Source organism: Micromys minutus (genome assembly GCF_963924665.1).
Source record: "Micromys minutus genome assembly, chromosome: 2".
Taxonomy (NCBI): domain Eukaryota; kingdom Metazoa; phylum Chordata; class Mammalia; order Rodentia; family Muridae; genus Micromys; species Micromys minutus.
This window is the reverse complement of record NC_137971.1, coordinates 84664492-84685490: the sequence shown is the minus strand read 5'-3', so window position 1 is coordinate 84685490 and position 20999 is coordinate 84664492. Positions and strand designations below refer to the sequence as shown.

The 20999-nt window shown below is 48.0% G+C and overlaps 1 protein-coding gene across 1 annotated transcript in view; it reads right to left on the bottom strand.

The window, feature by feature from the left end:
• GALNT18 (polypeptide N-acetylgalactosaminyltransferase 18) overlaps positions 1-20222 on the bottom strand; it is a 302943-nt gene extending 282721 nt beyond the window's left edge. Inside the window, exon 1 of the mRNA XM_080911329.1 lies at positions 19592-20222. Within this exon, the coding sequence (XP_080767455.1) occupies positions 19592-19826 (235 nt within the window). The 5' untranslated portion in view covers positions 19827-20222. The remainder of the gene's footprint in view (positions 1-19591) is intronic.
• Positions 20223-20999: the final 777 nt, after the last annotated feature.

The following is a 20999-nucleotide window of genomic DNA, read 5'->3' as shown; positions in this document are numbered from 1 at the left end:
TTTATAATACATGTAGGTGGCGTGTAAGAATATCCAAAGCTGACTTAGCCCTGTAACTTGGGAGAATCGACTAAGTTACTAAATTTGCCTCCCTTGAGAAGTCACTGACGTTCTGGCCAATACAGAGCATCCTTCAGAAGTCAAGGACCCCTGGCACATATGGAGTCTTCTTTGGAAGTCACAGGGGCCCAGGCCTGAACAGGATCTCCTTTGAAAGGAAGTAGTACTAAGGGGCATCTTACCATTAGCATCTCAATTTGTATTTGGTGATTCTGTAAGATCAATCAATTGATTCTCATGAGAATTCAACACAGAGAAACCGGGCTCTAAAAAATAGTACCACCCCATAGTCAAGACTCAGTCTTGGCAAATCTGCAAGTTGTATCTACCTTTCAAGACTGAAAAGAAATAAAAACACTTCCCTCCAACTGAGGAGGTCTCTGCCTCCATAACCAAAACCTAGAGACCTCTCTATTTATCTGTCTGTCTATCTATCTATCTATCTATCTATCTATCATTTATCTATTATCTATTTATCATCTATATATCTATCTATCATTTATCTATTATCTATCATCTATCTATCATATATATACATATCATCTATCTATCTATCTATCTATCTATCTATCTATCTATCTATCTATTTATCTTTGCAAAGCCAGGAACTTCTCAAGTAAAGAGTTGCTGTGTGCGGTTAGGTATACGGCTCAGTAAATAAAACATTTGTCATTCAAAGAATGAGGAGCTGATTTTGAGTCCCAGAAGCCACTAAACATAAAACACGTATGGTGATGAATCGTTCTAATCCCAGTACTGAAGAAGCAAAGACAGACAGAGACCAGTAGAGACAGAGATAGGCAGAGACCAGCAGATAACTGGAACTTGGTGGCTACGTAAACCTATTGGCAGGACACTGTCTAAAAACACAGTAGATAGTGCCCTAGGAATGACACTTGAGTTAACATCTAGTCTCTACACATGCATGTAAGACTATATAAGTATACATATGCACCCCTACCACACACACACACACACACACACAGAGAGAGAGAGAGAGAGAGAGAGAGAGAGAGAGAGAGAGAGAGAGAGAGAGATGGAGGGGGAGGGGGAGGGGAAGTGGAGAGGGAGAGGGATATGACACTAGCTTTGGTATACGACTGTAGCCAAGAGTAGAATGATACAGCAAAGTTCAAAGTTCAAGAAAACAAACAGGGCTGCCTATGAGACCCCCATCTCCACATTTTCTTATAATCTCTCTGATGTCTCCAGGGAAATCTGGTTTCAAAATGATACACAGCCCGATCCCTTCAGCCAGCGGATGACACCCCCTACCTCAAAACACACAGCTGCCTAACTGCTTGAGCTCTCTGTAAACTGAATATTCATGACCTTCCTGCTGTCACAAAGGCTGTATTTCTGAGAATTTCCACCAGTATTTCGAATCTTTGCTCTGTCCTTTAAAAGATGCATGGATTTTGTTGGATTGTCTGAGACATATGGCCGGGAGCGTCATGGGCCCTGGGCCACAAACGCATGGAACGGGAGCCCTGGAGCTGGTTCTTGCAGGCCACTGCAAGTATGTCTCTGTAGACTGAACTGTCTCACTTGCTGCAGTCTGAACTGCATGCTCCAAACCCACAGATGAGTGTTGGAGGGTGGGGCATGGGGAGGTGACTGGGTCACTATGGAAACACACAGGAGTAAGGGATCAATGAGAGTAGGCGTACCTGTCAGCTGTGTGGGACGAGACGATGCCCTCTGTGAACAAGAACTCAGGCCTCAGCAGACACACAGTCTGCGAGCACCTTGGTTTTCTTTTCATCTTCTCATTTTCAGAACTGAGGGAAATACTTTTTAGTTACTTCTAAACCAATAAGTTTAAGATATGTCGTCATAGCGCCCTGAATGGACTGACACTTTTTATATTGGCTTAAGATACACATCTATTTAAAGTTCATTTTTATTTTTAATGATGTATATGTGTGTGGGGGGAGGAATCTGTGCTTGTGAGTGCAAGTGCCCTCCAAGGCTAAGGGGGTGAGGGGGGCATCAGATAGATCCCTTGGGTCTGGACTTAAAGGCATTTTTGAGGTAACAGACGTGGGTGTGGAAACCATCTCTCCAACCCCATAAATCCATTTAAAGCCCATCTTATATCTCTGTGGCTCATCCTTCATCCCATGTCACCTGCTCTAATGACAGTGCTCTGACCCCATTGTGGACTGTCAGCCCCACTGAAACAACGCAGGTTTGCAAGTCACGTGACCAGCACTGACCCTACATTGCCGCAATCTGCTTCCAGTCCCAGATGCCCTTGCAGTGTCTGGCTCATCACACCAGCTCTCAGCCCAACCCTGGAAAGAGCGGATGTGCAGCTCCCAAGCCCTGCTGGCCTCTGCAGCACCAAGCTGGAGCTGGGGAAGGATGTCTATTGCACACGGGGTAGCCATATGGACCACCAGAACCCATGGCACCATTTTAGAACCATGAAGAACTTCCTTGATTTTTTTCATACTGTTTCTCTCTAACTGACAAAGCTCCCAAGGACCTCCACCTCCAAGGAAATGCAGGAGGAAGAAAAATGTGAGCAGCTTTTCTACCCCAGGGAAGGCTCAACCTGGTGACAGTTCTGTATTAACCAGCTCAGCTATGTAGGGAGTCATAATTAGTCCCCTCAGCCCCTAGCTTCATTCCACCACCAGCCTCACCCTAAGGGCTATACAATCTGTTTGAAATGAAAAGGAAAATAAAATCACCGCTCTCCTCAGCTGACCCACCAACCACGGCTCCTGGCTGCAGGGAGAGGTGAGCCGGCCATCTGTTTGCTAAGGTAACGAAGAATGGAATGGGCGTTTTAAGTGACATTTTCAATTTCTCCCCTATGTCTACTGTGCCCTCTTCCACCCTACTGTTTAAATGACTCTTTTCAAATTGGAAATATCAGGGAATAATAGGAAAAGGAAAAAAGGTTGTCTGTTGCTAGCAGGCTGCTCTGTTCTATAGGGCAGAGTAAGAAGAGAGCCCTGAATGGTCGGCTGTGTCCCTCCTCCTATGTCCAAGAAGGTGTCTGTCACTAGGAAGTGCCTACAGATCCGCTCCCATTAGTAGATAGTTTTCCCAGGCAGCAGACAGACAGGCAGGAAAGCTAAGTGAAGTCAGGAATGACCCTCCAGTGTCATTTCAGCCACAAATGTCCCCAGAGCCCAGAAGATACCTCAAAATGACTTTGCAGTTACTTTCAACCCTTACTCCTCTCTTGGCGTGCACAAGATCAAGGCCTAGATTGATCTGGGTGTGGTGACACATGTATGTTATCCCAGAACTTTGGAGATGAAGACAGGAGATGAAGAATCCAAGGTTATTCTTGGCTAAGTAGAGATTGAGGCCACCTTAAACTCCATAACACCCTGTGTATTTGTTACTTTTTCTGCTGTTATGTCAAAATACCATGACCAAAAGTAAGTTAGAGGACAAAAAGTTTGTCTGGGCTTCCATTCCAGGGAGCAAAGAATGGAGCGTGGTGGGGAAGGCATGACTTGGGAACAGGGGAAGGAAACCGAGAGGTCACATCTCAACTGCACACAGGAAGCAAAGAGAACACGTGTGACATTGTAAGCCCGCAAAGCCCTCTCCTTACAGGAAGGCTCCTAGTTCTACAACTTCTCTCAAACAGTACCACAAACTGGAGAGCAAGTATCCAAAGACACGGAGCATAGTTCTCATTCAAACCAGCCCACCACAACTACCAAAACTAGCAAGGCCTAGCTGTCACCTCCACCACCACACTGTGGATACTTCTAGATGTGCAAATCTAAGATTCTTACAAGCCTCACTGTGTAAGGCAGCCATGATATACCCACTTACACGTGGCTCGGTTGGTGGAGTGCTTGCCTAGCACGACAAAGCCATGAGTTCCATCCCAGCACTGCATAAACTGTGTGCTGGTAGCCCTGCGAGCAGCACTTAGGACACGGAGGCAGGAGGACTAGGAGTTCAAGCTCAACGTCAGTTACACACTGAGTCAAGGCCAGCCTGGATACATGAGATCCTGTCTCAGAAAAAGAAGGAGGGAGGGAGGAAGGGAGGAAGGGAGAGAGGGAAGGAGGAGAACAAGAAGGGGCTGAAGGCAGGAGAGGAGAGGAAAGAAGAGAAAGAGAACAAAGTCCTGGCAAAGGAGAGTCCAAGGCTACCTTCCCCCACACTCTGACACAGCAGCTTCTTCTCTCTGAAGCTACACTGTTATTCCCCTGTCCTGTTGGCCCTTCTGGTCTCAGGTCTCAGTGACAATCCACCCTGTGCTCCTGTGAAGGCCTAAACCTTGCTATGCTGCATCTTCCTGGGTGACTCCGCTGGGATCCAGCTCCGTCCTTCTCCCCCCTCTGTACTACTAGATTGCTTTGGTTTGAAGGTGACCAAGTGTGACAGCTTTATTAAAATGAAGACATCCAGGGTCCCCTGCAGGCTGCAGGCTTCTCGCCAGCTGATTTCTGGAGGGGCTCGGGACTGAGCTCGATGCAGGGAAGTGGGGAAGCCGATTCTGAACACATCCACGTGCAGAACACCAGCTTCCCTTTGATTAAGCCATGGGAACAGCAGGATAAGCTGGAGGTGCTGTGAGAAAGACCCAGGGGCATGTGTTTCCCGTCCTTGGCCATCTGGTAGACACAGCCTGAGACAGCCTCACCCGGAGGAGGCAACCTGCAGCCTAGCAAGATGAAAACCAATGGATGCAAATTCAGACACGACCTCATCCTGAGAGCTTTTATAGGTGAGCCTGCTTATTTATTTGTATGTTCACTTAACAAACATCTCCCCAGCTCCCATCATGTTCCTGGAACTATGTGGAACGCTTCAACCATGGACAACAACAGGGCCCGATCTCCATCTTCAAGTAACCCCCCAGTCTTCTAGGGAAAGCAAGCATTTCACAATTACCCTTCAGTGGTGTCTGCCTGTCCTGATGTCCCCAAGCTTCCTTTCAGGACTAAGTACTAGGAAGTGGATTAAATGGTGTCAAATATCCGGTTTGTGCCTGTTTGCCACTATTAGGATCCATGTCCTGGAAAAGCCTATGTGCCATTTGAAGGTGGCAAGACTCTAGGAGGTGTATCTTGCCTAAGGGAAGTTGGGTTGTGAGAGTGAGCCCTTAAACAGGACCCTTGTTCTCTCCTGTCCTCTCATTTGCTGACTACCTAGAAATGAATGCCTTAGCTCTACCATATGCTCCAGCTACGGCATGCTGCCTCACAACAAGCCAAAGCAGACAGAGAGCTGCCTGTGCTCTGAACTGGCTGGAACTGTGGACCAAAAATAACCTTTTCTCTCTATAAGTCAACTATCTTAAGTATTTTGTTATAGTATCAGAATGCTGACTGGAACATTGATAAATGCAAATTCTCTCTTTTCTCTTCTCTTGGGTGCAAACTCTCTGTACCCCACCCTATCACCATCCTATCAAACCAGGCACTGTCACAGACTGTTGGAACAGTGCTGACGTCATGTTCCAGTCAACAGTCTGACATCTTCAAGTCTGACCGGGATTCCAGGAGGGTAAAGTCCAAGCTCAAAGGACCCCAGACCAGCCAGGGACAAAGGACCCCATCAAAAGAAGACTGAAAATTCTGCCCACTTTGTCTCTTAAGGGTATATATATAAACCTTAAGATATTGCCGGAAAGAACTGACATTCCCTAGCAGAAGTGTACCATGAGGCAGACAGACATACTTGACTGTTTAGGAAACCATCTAGACCTGAATGCAAGACGAAAAGGAAAGATTCTCATCCCAAGCCTCCAGGGTCAGGTGGAAGTCTCCAAACCCTCACCAAATGGTGTTGGACTTCCAAACTCTAAGCCAATGTTCTGAGATGTTGTGGATCCCAGCATTTCTTTAAGTGCTAGCATGTTCCATATCTCACCAAAGATCCTTCAGACCAGAACCTTCTTAAGTGAGCTATGATAAGGACATGAAGGGGAGAAAGGGGCCTCCTGCTTTCTTGCTAATGTGTAAGAAAAGTGGGAAGGCCTGGAGGATGGCTCAGGGGCCATTGCTCCACACCAAGGCCCACATCCAGGGTAAGATGCTTCCTCTCCAATCTCCAAACCAGGTGGTTTCAGGAGGATCTCAAAGGACTGGAGCCTATTTTGATAGAATCAATAGAACCCAGAACTCACAAATGTCTAGTTTTAGGTAAATATAGTTATTTTTATCAGTCTTCTAAGTCAAATATCTTCTTTATTTAACAAAGAACCTGTCAATCAATAACCAATATCAATCAATAAAGAAATAGTTTCTATCTAAGCAGTTTCATGAGTCACCACAATTCTCTCTGATAAGAAAGCAAGTCCATCCCATTGTATAGTGTCTCTAGGACTTTAAATAGATAAGTGCTTTAAAGAAAAACACCAAGTGTACCTTCCCAGTACGAAGACTACATGCAGCTCTGCTTTGTAAAGGATGTATATTAAAATTATATCCTACCACAAAATGTACATTTTGTACAGGGAGAGGAAAGAAAAGAATAAATCAAATCTTCCTGACAATTGTCTTAAATCACACCTTCCTGGCGGCTGTAGAAATTATAAGCCACATCACTTTGAGTTCAATCAAGCCCACCCTGGCAGGAAGATGGGCTGATGTCACTCCAAGACAGTTTGGAGGTCAAGATGAAAAAGAAGGTGTGCAGCTCCTCCGTGCCCCCTACCAAGGCAGAGGGAAAGGAGCCTCACCAGACTTGTAGCATAACTCTTTCACCAGACAAGGTCTCAGCAGCCCAGAGCATCTCCAACATCGATCAAGAACCCGCCACAGTGCCAAGTGGCTTTTAACAGACAAAGGCATGTGCACACTCAATGGCAGCTTGCTGGCTCACCGTGGTACCCCTGAGCATACTCTCTGCCCATCTGCCCCAACACAATGTTTCTGGCTTTATTTGGTCTTCCTTGAATGTTAACATGACCGTCTCAGGCTTGATGAACCTAGAATAACCCTAGTGCATTGCACCAAAATGGAGCTGAAATCCCACATTCTAGGTGTTAAAGCCAGAAAACACATTCATATTTCCTGTGCAACACTCCAGGAAGACAAACACAGAAAAAAAATGCTGAGAAGACTACTCCGTTACCAAAGTATCCGGCATACAAATGTGAGGCCCTGAGCTCAGATACTCAGCACTCTGGTACAAAGCCAGACATGGTAGCAAATGTCTGCAGGTCCATGGAGGTCACTGGTTAGTCATCTCAGCCAGATCTGTGTGTTCCATGTGTAGTGAGAAACCACCTGAAAACAGGTAAGATGGCGTGTGATTGAGCAAGACACTAGACACTGACCACTGGGCCCACACGTGCACACACATGCACATATACAGAAGTGAATATGTTCACATATTCCTCTCTCTTACTCCTCTCTCTCTCTCTCTCTCTCTCTCTCTCTCTCTCTCTCTCTCTCTCTCTCTGTCTGTCTCTCTCTCCCTCTCTCTCTCCCCTCCACACACACACACAAAGGGAGGAGGGAGAAGAGGGATGCAGTGAGATGGAAGACAGAACATGCCTCTCCTGTGCTAACCCCTGTGGGCAGGGCCAGTATTTCCTGCACCTCTTGATCGGTATAGCAGTCCTGCAATGGCAAAGGAATCACCTTTGTTCATAAAGACAGTTGGGGAAACTGAGGCATGATGCGTGAAGAGACTTAGGAGGTTGTGCTCTTTCTTTCCACCATGCTGAGAGACAGGGCCTCCTTCTTTTGAGGCAAGTATTGGTTTGAGTTATTGGGTTCCCTCACCTCTCTGTCTAGACAAGCTAACAGGCAGCATACATTTGATACAGAATAGATGCTAAAAAGACTCTGAGGTCCTTTCTTTCCTGTGACTCTCCAGACCTGGTTTTATCACCCTTCTCCACTGGATTCATTCCAATTGCTGAGTCTTTTTTTTTTTCTATTCTTTAAATTGTGTTTCTCCTTTAATCTGGCTCCTTAGGTTCTATTAGGATAAGGGTCTGGCCCAGTTGTACATTATGCGCATGCGCACGCACTCAGAGTCTCTCCCTGGCCTGGAACTCACCAAGCAGGTTACACTGACTGACCTGTGAGCTCCAGGGATCTGGCTGTCACTAGGATAACGGCCACACACCACACCTGGTGGACCATGCAAGAGTGAGAATTCGAGAGAACGGGTAACTGCCGTCTTTTAATATTTATCACAACACACATGGACTTCGGAGATTGAACTCCCGTGTTCATACTTGCAAGGGAAGCACGTTGCTTACTAAGGTGTCCCCAACCTTTCCACATCCTCTTTTAGAAACTAAAATAGTCAAACTGGAAGGCCAGTTTATCTTATGATAATGCCAATTATCTTAATGGGACTCAGACACTGAAGACACCAGAATGTTGATAGAGTCCTCTGAGTATGAGGAGAGGAAGGCAAGTCTGAAGCAGCCAACAGCCTGCCACTCCTCCCTGCCACTCCTCCCTGCCAATCCTCCCTGCCACTCCTCCCTGCTGCTCCTTCCTGCCGCTCCTCCCTGCCTTCCTACCACTGCTCCCTGCCTCTCCTCCCTACCTCTCCTCCCTGCCGCTCCTCCCTGCCTTCCTACCACTCCTCCCTGCCACTCCTCCCTGCCGCTTCTCCCTGCCTTCCTACCACTGCTCCCTGCCTCTCCTCCCTGCCTCTCCTCCCTGCCACTCCTCCCTGCCTTACTGCCACTCCTCCCTGCCTCTCCTCCCTGCCATTCCTCCCTGCCACTCCTCCCTACCTCTCCTCCCTGCCTCTCCTCCCTGCCACTCCTCCCTGCCACTCCTCCCCGCCTCTCCTCCAGCCTCTCCTTCCTGCCACTCCTCCCTGCCTCTCCTCCCTGCCTCTCCTCCAGCCTCTCCTCCCTGCCACTCCTCCCTGCCTCTCCTCCCTGCCTCTCCTCCAGCCTCTCCTCTCTGCCACTCCTCCCTTCCACTCCTCCCCTTCCTGACTCCCTCTCTGCAATCAGAGAAATGCAGTGGTTACTTAGACAAAGCCTGACCCCTCCGTTCAAATTCTTTGAGGTGGGAATCACATAAACACCGAGCATCTGAGCTTCAATAAAGAGACACCAGACAACTCGTCTGCCTTGGAATGACACCCACAGACCAGCTGAGTGAATCTATAACAGAAGATCACAAAGGATCTTCGTGTGGATAATAGAAAATGTCACCAAGCAAACAGAGGAGATCAGTTCAATAAAGAAATAGAGTCACATTCCTGGGTCCGTGGTGAGGATTTTGCTTGTGTGAAGTCCCCAGCTCATAACTCGGGGTTATTAACACAGGCTCCGACTGTTTGGGGCAAATAAGCAGCTGCTGGTGTTTTATGCCAAAACCACTTTATTAGGGTTTTCCTTTACCTCAATTGTTTCTCCCGTTCCTAATCCTGGGAGACAAAGACAGCTAAAAGAGTACCAAGGCAAAAAAGAAAAAGAAAAGCTAGAGAGGCAAGCTGTGTGGGCAGAGAGGATAGGGTGGAGGCTTCTGGGACCCTCAATGTCCTCCTATAAATCTTTCAGAAAGGTCAGCATTTCAGCATTTAAGAGCGAGGGTTCAGAGGTCCTCAGAAAGACTGGTTTTGCCCTGCTGGTAAGAACACTTCACTGTGACCATCCATCCACAAAACAGGATTGTGTCAACACACTGGCAAACACTCACCATGCGTGGCACACCGTAGGTGGCAGAAACTCACAGGTAGGACTTGGGTGGCTCTAGCTCCCAATGGGACATGGTTTTTCCTACAAGGACAAACCTGGAGGACCACAGATAGGGGACCCTTTACTCTCACTTGTAAAGTTGCTCTCTCTACTTCACCCCATTCATCTCAGGATCTGACACAGGATGAACCAAGCCACTTGTCTGCAAGCTCTGATTTGTCGCTTACTTGACCCAAGGCCTCTGAACTTACCCTCATGGTCTCTAACTCATCTGCCTCTGTCTTTGAACTGTCCCCTCATATTCTATAAAAGCCATGAATCTTAGAAGCAGCCACCCTTCTTGGTTGCCTCTCACTCATCCTCTCTGTGACCTTGGACAAATTATCCTTATTCAGCAATTTTCAATAACTATCACAAACTACCTGAAGCTGGATAATATATAAGAAAAAAAAATATTGGTTCTGAAAAGCCAAAGTTAGATCTCATAGGTTTTACCTTTCAGCTACAACACAAAATATCTAAAGGCATCATGGTGGGAACACTTGTTGGTGGGAGAGATCAGACCTACAGTGAGGCAGGAAAGGAGAGAGCCTTGCTCATATTTGTAAGTATGTGTCTCTTGGGAACTAACCAGATTCTGAGATAGTTATAGGACACTCTTTCATAGATGGTGACTTGGATGAATGAATCCGCTTCCACTAGGCTCCATCACAATGGAACAAGTACACAAACATCTGGGAGACAGGTCACTGTCTTCCCAAATCAGAGACTCTTTCTCACCTCTGAAATTACATCTCACCAGTTCGTTGAGACTAAAGGAACAAGAATCCCCTCCCCCTGGATTAATATCAATTTAAGTGAAGACTTGAAGTAACAAAGTGACCCACACGGACAGTGCCTGCCCAGGCTCTGACCCAGTATTCTCTTCCCAGGCAGCCTTGAAATTTGTAGAAGCTTGCTGCCGTTAAAATAAATCAAAGTTTCTCATTTGTCCCTTCAAGTCTCTCTTTAGGGCTGGAGTTAGCAAAGGTCTGCTATCAAACCACAGGACCTGAGTTCCGTCCCTAGAACTTGTGTAAAAGTGACGGGCACAGTGGTGCACACCTGTTATCTCCATTCGAGGAGGCAGAGAAAGGCTCCCTGGAGCTCACTGGTCCGACGACCTACTTCATGAGTTCCAGGCTAGTGAGAGACTTTGTCTTAAAATAGAAGATATGCAGAACCTGAGGAATGACATCTGAGATTGTCCTCTGACCTCCACATTCATGCATGTTTGTGCACGCACACACACACACACACACACACAAGCACAGACGTATCCACATGTATGCATACACTCACATGCACAAAAGTCTCTCTTTAGCTTCCTCAGCCTGATTCTTTGGCCCAAACAGTCTTTGTCCTGTTCTCCCACACTCCCAGATGCTATCAGCACAGTGCACATTGCTCCAATTTTCAAGTCCTGTTTTGACCAAGGTTTCTGAAATACCTTTCCACGCCTCTGGAATCTCAATGGCTTTTAATTTGAACTCTCCTGAGGACAGAGAGTTTTTTAGACAACTCAAGTGTCTAAACCCAACCAAGCACCCATCATGCCTTGTCTGGGTGAACCACTGGTGGAGTGGGAGCATTCATGCAAGAGTTGGTATCAGCCTCTCTGGATATTGTTTTCTATTCTCTCTCTGGCTCTCTGGACCTTCCCTACACCACCCTTCTGAGAGCTTTGGAAGGACAGTGATAATAAAACGTGGTCCGGTTAACTTTGCCTCCTGGCCTCGGTGTCACTTCACTGACGCTTTATACAGCAATGTTCTCAATCTCTCACTGACATTAGGTAATTTCATTTTTTTTCACTTGCACCATTAAGGACAGCTTCATCTTCCAAAACCAGATCCACCAAGATGAAACCGAGCACCAGGCAATGAAAGGAAGCCCATCTCCATGCTGCACACACACCGAGGCGACCCTGCGACCACCATATCTTCTGCCATAACTGTGTAGCCAGAAAAGCCACAAAACCATCAACATTCACATGGCCGGGACTCCCTCCACCTAAAGTTCCAGTCGGCTGCACTCAGCAGCGTCGGTAAAGAGTGCACAGACCCACAGAGAAGGTTCCAGACAGTTGCTGTTCACAGTCACTGTTACAACATACCTGACTTGGAAGCAGTTGTGCGACAATTTGCTATTAACAATAACTTAAGTAGCAAAGCTTAGGAATGATTAACTTTAACTCCACAAATTAAAGAGCGTTCAAGGTTAGCACACTCCCCAGCATACTAATGTGCTTCACTGAGTAGGGAAGGGGGTGGGATGACCATGAATGCACTGTCGGAACATGCCTCATCCTGGCCCTGCCCTGGGGTCCTGCATGTGAAGGCATGCGTGCAAGGAGGTAAGAATGTGAAGAATCCTGTGCAGCCTGGCAGTGCAAGATGGAACCAGAGGCAAAGTGAGGTCTGAGAAGACAGCCATTGTATGTGCTTTGGAGGAATCAAGTCCCTGACAAATTGGAGATTAACACAGAAAGAAGGCCTGCCATTCGTGGAAAAGGACAGCCACCTGCAGCCCCAGTGTTCTGCTTCCGGTTCTTTCCGTCGTTATCTCTGACATGGATAGGCATTTAAGGCTAGCAGGATGGTTCAGTGGCTAGAGGCACTTGCTGAAGAATCTGATGCCCTGAATTCAATCTCCAGGCTTCACACAGTGGAAGGAGAGACCCAGCTCCTGTAACCTCCACGTGCACACCCCAGCACGTGCATGCCCATAGATAGAGGCATGCATGAAAACCTGACCCTCTAGCTTCCTGCATACCCCTGTCTCTCCCCTAAGCCCACCTGGCTGTTCTCTGGCTCCATTTGTCCCCCATACTCAGTAAAGGCATCTCCCCAACACATTCAAGTGGCATCCCTTCTGTGTGTTTGTCCAGAGGAAAACAGGTCTGTTCTCTTGGATAAAACCAAGGGAGAAGGGAGAGCAAGAAACCAGAAACCCTCACTCCTATAGCCGCACAACAGCACCTCCAGCTTCCCAAATGAGTGAGGTCAGAATCCTACAGAACAGCAACAGAGCTTCTGCTAGAACCTGTGTGTGTGTGTCTTAGAACTTAGACAAACTAAAAATGTCTAGGCTAACCTCTGTGGCTGTCGCTGACCTTCAAGGTCCTCACAAGCCAGACTGTGGCTTGTTTTTTGATTCTAAATTCTCCTTAAGATTCACCACCAACTGCTTATCAAGGGCAAATAGCAGTTTATGTCAAGCGAACAAGAAAGAATGTGGAATTCATTTCTTTTTTCAGCCTATATACACTTCTGGCCAAAGAGGAAAATCCTTTGTCATAGGGAGAAGCTGAATGCTTTGGCAAGGTCCTTCTGTTTCATATAAGATGTGCTCCAGGACTATTAACAAAGTAGTCAGGCTCAACCCCAGTCCTGCTGTGCACACCCCCAAGGCTCCACTGTCTGTTATCGACAGAATTCTCAAACCAGAGCTCCTTCCAAAAAGTAAAGCGTTGCTGCTTAGATGAAACCTTTCCCTCCTGGCACTGGGCAAGACAGGCTCTCCTGGTATAACAAAGCCTGCCAGTTAAGGAGCGGAGGGGGACACCTGAAAGCTACAGGGGGCAGATAAACATTCTCACGTAGAGCGTCTCCTGGCTCTACCCGTCAACAGTCCGGTACTGGGGATCGGAGACACACAAATATGCACACAATTTACCTGATAAGCCTGAGACCAAAGTGCAATGATCCAACTTCCCATGACTGCCCTGAGGCTGACACTAGGAGGAAGATGGTGGACTTAGAAATGAGTCATATAGTGAAACCACCTCAGCGTGGCATTCAGAAGAGCAGACAGTGTGAGACAGACGGTGGACTGACTCTCTCATGCTTCAGCTGCCATCACCCCTCAGCAATGCAGCTGTCCTGCCTTTCCTTCTCTCCCACAATTTACCAAATGCCACATGCAAACTGGAAAGAGAACATATTATGGGAATATTGGGAGGGGGCCTAGGGGTACTGGGGTGTTGGGAGGGGCCTAGGGGTATTGGGGTATTGGGAGGGGCCTAGGGGTACTGGGGTATTGGTGGTATTGAGGGCTTCTGGGGGGTTGGTGGGTACTGGAGGTATTGGTGTATACTGTGAGTATTGGAGGTTTTGGGGTACCGGGGAGTACTGAGCGTATTAGGGGTACTAGGGGCTGGCAATGACACTTGACTTACTACTATTACTAAGGCCCCAGATAAAATTTTCTGGAATTTTGGAACTCCTGGAGACACAGTTGGAAAGCCTCTGACCTACGGCGTCTAATTTAACTATTTAAACCAAGCATTGGAGGCTGGGTAATGTAAGAACCTGAGTTCACACTGTAGTGTCACATAAAGGCTGGAGGCTCACTGGCCATCCCATCTCAATGAAAGAGCAAACTCTAGGATCCGTGTGAGACCCTGTCTCAAAACATGGAGTGAGCAATTAAGGAAGATTCTATGTCAACCTCCGGCTTCAGCTCACACATACAGGTTAGCATGCCTGCACACACACATGTGCAACAAATACATCACACACAAAATAAAACTAAAAATAAATGTGTACATAACATGTGTAATATAAGCATCATGTTTATCTTTATTAATTCATTAAGATATCGATAAAAATATGTAAAATACACAAATCACCAAGAGATGGCAAGAGAAAAAATGATTCTCACAGGACAAAAACACAGAGGGAGGGTATTAAGTTCTACCATAAGCACCGGAATACAAATCAAAAGACTCGACTGTCTTGACAGTAATTCCATTTGCCCAGAAAATGCTGAATGATAACAGCAAATACCAGCCCTCCATGACCCCGGCACAATACAGCATTGTCAGTGGCTGGGTGAAAAGGCTTTCCTTTTGAAAAATAATATTTCATAAAAAATTTTCAGACTCTTGTGTCACTAGTAATCTTACTTCTGCAACCACACCTTTGAGAATAATTTGAAGGGGAAAAGTAGGTGAGGCAAAGATATTCATTTTCTCTCCCAGTGTATCCAATGTCCCAGTGCACCACTGGGGAAAGCAAACGGAAAAGAATGTTATTGTGGTGGAATACTATACAATCATTTAAAGTATTTAAGGACATTTTCTTAATTTTCCTCCACTCTGTAAATCTGCATGCTTCCCATTTCCCCTGGGAAACATTCCCATGATGCTCTTGTCTCGGTCTGGGCTCCTCTCCAGTAGGGTGCACCTCCCTTTGACTGGGGAGTTGCAGGTTTTTTCCCCTTGTGTGCTGGCTCTGTTCCCGAGCATGCTTATACCATTGGGACTTACTGCTGTAATTGCTTGATTTAATTACATGCTATGAAAACCCATGAAGGCTGACTGCTAAAAAAGAGGAGAGTGGTTGTCTCTAGAAAAATTATTGCCAATGGGTTGGGAAGACTTGAGATAAGGCAGTCGCGGACATAGTCAAGTTACAGGCCAGCAAAGTCATTCCGAAAGATCAGACAAAAATCCTAAACATTTCAGGTAACAATGTTGAGATTGCTTCCAAGTACCTTTCAGTCCCTGGTGGGTTTGATGGGAAATGGGAGAAATCTGACTTTATTAACAGGATGAGATGATGTTGGGATAGGAGTGGTCTATGCACAGGGGACAGAGAAACCTTTAGTGGCAGATCCACCCCAAGGACAGCCTTCTGCCCAACAACACCAGCAGATTACTAATGGCTGTGCACTTGGATAACAGTTAAAGCTGTTCCTGTGTGTGTAATATTCTTCCCTCTCCCTCCGGTGGTTGAGCTCAGTGACTCACTTGCAGTTCCAGCCATGCTGACAACAGAAAGTCTGTTGCCCTGAGAAAACAATATGGATCTGATCCTAAATGTCCCAGTTCTCCATGGTCCCCAGGGACATCACCCAGCTCCTGACAGAGCAGCTGGAGGCACCTCAGGTTGTCAAAGGATAAAGGTTGAGGAATAAACTATGTAGAAAGAAAGCTTCATTAAAAGGGGCTAAGGAAAGAAAATTGAAGGGTGTTTGTGTATAGATCTAATAATGCTGTCTCCTTGGATGTAGAGTCAAGTGGGCAAAGCCAAAAGAAAGATGTATGATTACAAAATAGTTACAAAAATGGTAGAATGGATCCCGGGAAGTTCCCTGAATGCTTAAATTGTCCCTTCAACATCAGCCTTTTCTTAACAGATTCAAAAAGGTACTATCCACCCCTCAAAAGGAGAAAGCCATTTTTGTTTGCACTTGACATACAAAATCAGACATAAACCAGAGCTGGGATGGTTCAGATCTTGGAGTGCTTGCCTAGCACGGACGAACTCTGGGTTTGTTCCCAGCACCACATAAACTGGGTGTGGTAGCACATGCCTGTAATCCCGGCACTGGGGAGATGGGAGGCAGAAAATTAAAGGTCCTCTTTGCCAGGTAGTGTGTCTGGGGCTAGCCTGGACTATATGAGATACTGTCTCTGGAAGAAAAGGACAAAGGGGGAGAGGAGAAAGAAGAATTTCTCTTTCCAGGTTTTCTCATGTGTGGACTTCCTCTAACAGCCCATTTGTCCACCTGACCATCTCAAACAAGATATAAGGTCCTGAGTTGGAGGCTGTACTAGGAACTACTTGGTGTTTCCACCCATGAAGATACTTATTTTAAAGTTTGAAGTTAACCACCCTGTCATTTAACATCTACTTGGTTTTAAAAGAAAAAAAAAATAATGCTCAAAAAATACAATTTACATTCCCAAGAGACTCACACACACACCATCTAATTAAATCATTCAATCAGAAAACAAATTAAAATGAAATATCACTGTGGTCCCCAAGAGGAAAATCAACTTTTCAGTCATGACTAGAACAGACCTCTAGGGTACCAATCCAAAGCCTCTTCTAATTGCAAGTTCTCAGAACATCCTGCTGAACACCCGGTGACATTTGCAGCTTCCTGGACAGCTCTCCTTCTGAAGAGAAGAGGCGCCGGGCGAAGGAGCTAAGCTTGCCCTTTGGAAACTGCCAAAGCTCATACTCGTGACTAACTAGGGTGCTGGGCTTCCATGCAGGGCAGTCATTCATCCAGACCGTCTCTCTTCCACCTGCCTGAAACTCCCCATAGAGTCAACAACAGTCTCTACAGGAATGTGACCTCTGCCTTCCTCGGGAAAGCAAACAAAAGCCAGACGGGCCCTAGTATCTCAGTGGAAAGCATCCCCATGTGTGAACACCACTGACCCCACCAGCCCTCCATGATCGTCAGATGCCATTCACTAGGATACAACTGAAGCTGTCAACTAAAACCAGTATAGCTTCCCTGGGAGCCTCTGGTTCTCTTAGCAGACGGTATATTATACACTTAATGTATACACTTGAGCCGACTGACACCCTCCTAGCCTATAGAACTAACAGCCAACATAAACAATAAGAAGAACCTGGATGTGGTGGCACCCATCTGTGATGCCAGCTGAGGTGGGAGGGTCTCAAGTTCAAAGCCAACCCTACACGGTTACAGTAAGATCTTGTCTCACAGCAAACCACACCAGAGACCCTGAAGCTCTCTGTTCTGCCGTGTAATGGAGTGTGACCTCGGACCAGTGGGTCAAGCAACCTCTCCAAATCTCAATGGCCACATCTGTAAGATGGAGTTAAGACCACTAACCTCACAGGGTGGTAAGCCAACTTACACAAAGCTCTGAGAATGGGGCACAGCACTTAGGAGGTGCCATACAGCTCTTGGCTATTCTTCCCAGCCCCACCATCCTCAGCTCCACAACGTAATATGGACCATTCAAAAGACTCAACCGATGCACGAGACTTAGACAGTAGGTCTACGGAAACACCCCACATTATCAAGCCTGATCTCACAGACTATAAGACTCTTACATTTAAACCCTAAACCCAAGTTCGGGGACTGTCCTGGAGCCCTGGAGGGAGTTGTCATCACAGGTACACTATTACAGCACCAGAAACCAGCTAGCCTCTGCCATCTGTCTGCCTCATGGCCTGTCCCAAGTCACTGCCTCACCCTCGGGGGCACTGGCCCTGTCCTCGCGATTCATTTATTTCCTACTGTCCAAAGTACAACTCTCCTAACACAGTCTAAAGATGCATCTTTCTTTCTTTTTTTTCAAACTATCGTCTCCAATTTTTCAGGTCAGCATTCAGAAGTTCTAAGGTTTTCCTGATAGAAAAATTACAAATGTTTTTTTTTTTTTTTTTCCCAACTTCCACAGTGGTTTTATTTTTCATGCAGAGGCCTATAAGTCATGTGACACAGTCCACATTGAAGTCAGCTCAGTGCTGGGCTCCTGGGTTTGTGAAATCCTCAGGATGATTCCCGAAGCGGCCCCTTGCTTGCTTCTCTCCTGACTAGATTGAAAAGGGAACGGGAGAAGCATTTCTGAACACAGTAGATACCTGACTGAAAATCTCTCAAAATCTGTGTGCAAACTGGAAATGTCCAAGCGAGGCACAGGCTTGAGTCTTTCTCCCAGATTATGCCAAGGCTGTATTTCTCTTGCTGACTAATGTTGAGTCTGACTCGGGGGAGAGAAACCAAGTAAAAGGGGCAGCAACAGGCACAGTGGCAGTTTGGTCTGTCAGACTCAGGGCAGGGGTGAGGCAGAGGCAGGTCTGAAGTAAGAGCTGCCAAAGGCCCCTCTTCTGGGGACCCTCAAAGTCAAGTGCTTGCATTTCTCCGAGTCACCTTTCTGCCCTCATATGAACTCAGTGGAGCCTCCCCAGGGAAGGAGCCTATCCGGCCACGTGGGAGGCACACCGGGCTTGGTCCTGGGTAAACAGAGCAGGCAGCCTGTAGCTCAGATGCGCCTGCCAGGTTTACAGGTAAGCTAGCTGGGCCCTGTTGGTAAGAAGCCCTCTGTCTAGGAAAGCAGGGGATACCTGGGATGGACAGGGAGAATCCAGATTGTTTTCCACGGTGACACACCTTACTCCAGGAGCCCTGAGCTCCATCGCTTCCTCTGACAGTCTTACTGACTGGGTCACATCAGGAGATTCCTCTATCTCCCTCTGTCTGGAGACACCCACCCACTGCATCCTTGGATTTCAGACCCAGCTCCTTTGGGTTTGTCTACTGTGCCATGGCTGCTTCCTCGGCCTGGGAGGGTAGCGGTAGCTGCCCTGCAGATTGGCCTTGCTAAGACTCGGAAGTAAAGCTGCAGACGCGTGTGGGTTCTCTCCATGCTAAACAGAAGCACCACCACAGTGGACTAAGCTCCTTCTTGAGTTTGACACCTGCTCCGTGGGGAAGGGTCCTGGATAGGCAGGTGTGCTCAAGGTGGGGACAGTTTCTACTTAAGATGCTCCCTGCAGTCCCAGTCCTACCGAGGCTGACTGGGGCTGGAGCTGATATGGGGCGATGTAATTTTCTACTCCGAGTTTACCTTAAAAACCACTGTCACCGGCATACAACGCATCTCTCTTGTCCCTTACAAGCAGGCAAATGAGCTCTTTTGCCCTTGCGTCCTCTCTTGGCTGCACAAACATTCACAGTCACAAACACACTCCCGGACTAGTGCGTGATCCCGCGATCCCGAAAAGGGGCAACCTGGAATCATATGCACGTTTGGACACGTGCACATCGCGTCCCCATACCGACAGCAAACTACACACACAAATACACTCGCGTGCGCGCGCGCGCACTCACACACATACACACACACACACACACACACACACACACACACACACCTGTGCATACGCGTACACACGTGTATCACCGGAAGACTCGCAAGGCGGCAGAAACAGAAGATCCAGGACACCAGTCCTTGCAATCCCTCCAACCACGTAGCTGCCAACCCAAAGCCCTCCCTGCAGTCGCTGGTTGCCTACGCATTGGCCCCAGTGCATCCCACAAGCAGAGCACTGGGCACTCCCCGGCCTTGCGCCTGACTCAACTTTCTCAGGGCTCCTGTACCTTGGATATGCTGTTTGATGACATTCTCCAAGTGGTCCAGCCGCTCGATGATTTTCAGGGTGTCCCCTTTATCTTCCTCCAGCTTCTTGTCGGGCGCTGGCTCCTGCCCCCGCACATACACGCTGGCGATGTAGTTGGTGACCCAGCCCACGTACAGCAGGCATATGATATTGGTCATGCCGCTCAGGATCACGCAAGTGGACACCAAAGTTTTGGTCTTCCTGGTACACACCATTCTGGGGTCCCTTCTCCATATAGAGCTCCCGGGGCCCCTCCTCGTTGTGCACCCCTAACTCCCCCGCGCTCAAACTCCTTGGCACGTCTGGGGCCTCTGGGTGCGCCAGCACCTATGTCTTTCCAAAGGCGGGTCCCCTGGCGGCGTGAGCCCCGGCGCTCAAGTTTGCAGGTCCCGCAGCTGGCCACCCTGAGAAAGAGCTCCACAAAGGAAACGAGGTGGGTTTGGTTTTTTGTTTTGGGTTTTTTCCTCCCCGAATTTAAAATTCCAAATCCTTTCCCTAAGCGGTCACGGGTGGCTGGCAGTGGCGTGACGAGACCTGCAGGGCTGGGAAACTTTGTCACTGCCAGGGCCCGGCGCGCTGCTTCCCATCTCCAGTGCCGCCTGCCTGGAAGATGCCACCAGCCCGCGCCGCTCACAGCTCAGGAGCACTGTGGCCCTGGCTACGACCAGAAGAGCGAAGCAACGCGGCCCGGCCCCCTCCGAGCGACAAGCGCCGCCACCAATCGCGCTCCGGCTCTGGAGAAGGGTCGGGGCTGGGCGGCTACGGACCAACGGGGAGGAGCCAGGGGGCGGAGCCCCGCCCGGTGCCCCACCTGCTGGCCGCAGGCTCCGGTCCGGACGCGGCGGAGTCTCCCGCGCCCTCGGGCCACCCCAACCCGGCGCCAGCAGATCAGGAACCTCCAGTCCCTGGACAGGCTGGCAGATTCCACCTCTAGGGTAATTCCGGCGACGCGCTAAGGAGCCCAAGCTTCAGGGACCACGATGCTCCTGTACCCTCATCTTCCCCAACCGAGGGGATTCGTCTGCTTTTCCCCCTGAAAATGGACTCCTCACCCCCATCCCCTTTTTGAAAATTGAAATGCAAGCCATACTAGTGGCTAGGCCTTATAATGTCCACTCCTTATGCTTCTCTTGAGTCTCCACCCTGACTCCTGCCCTCTGTTGGCCTCCAAGATGTCACCAAATGCCTCCAGGAAATCTCTAGGAGAGGCACAAGTGAACAGTGAGGATGCCTATGTCATCGTTGTTCAAGTCTTATGCACCTCCCTGGATAAAGTCATGTTCTGGGAGCCGGTACTGCTTTTGGATACCACCACATCCCACGTCTAAGGAAGCCTTATATGCAGTGATGGGACAGGAGGTTGCAATTCTCCATGACCTGTATAGTTC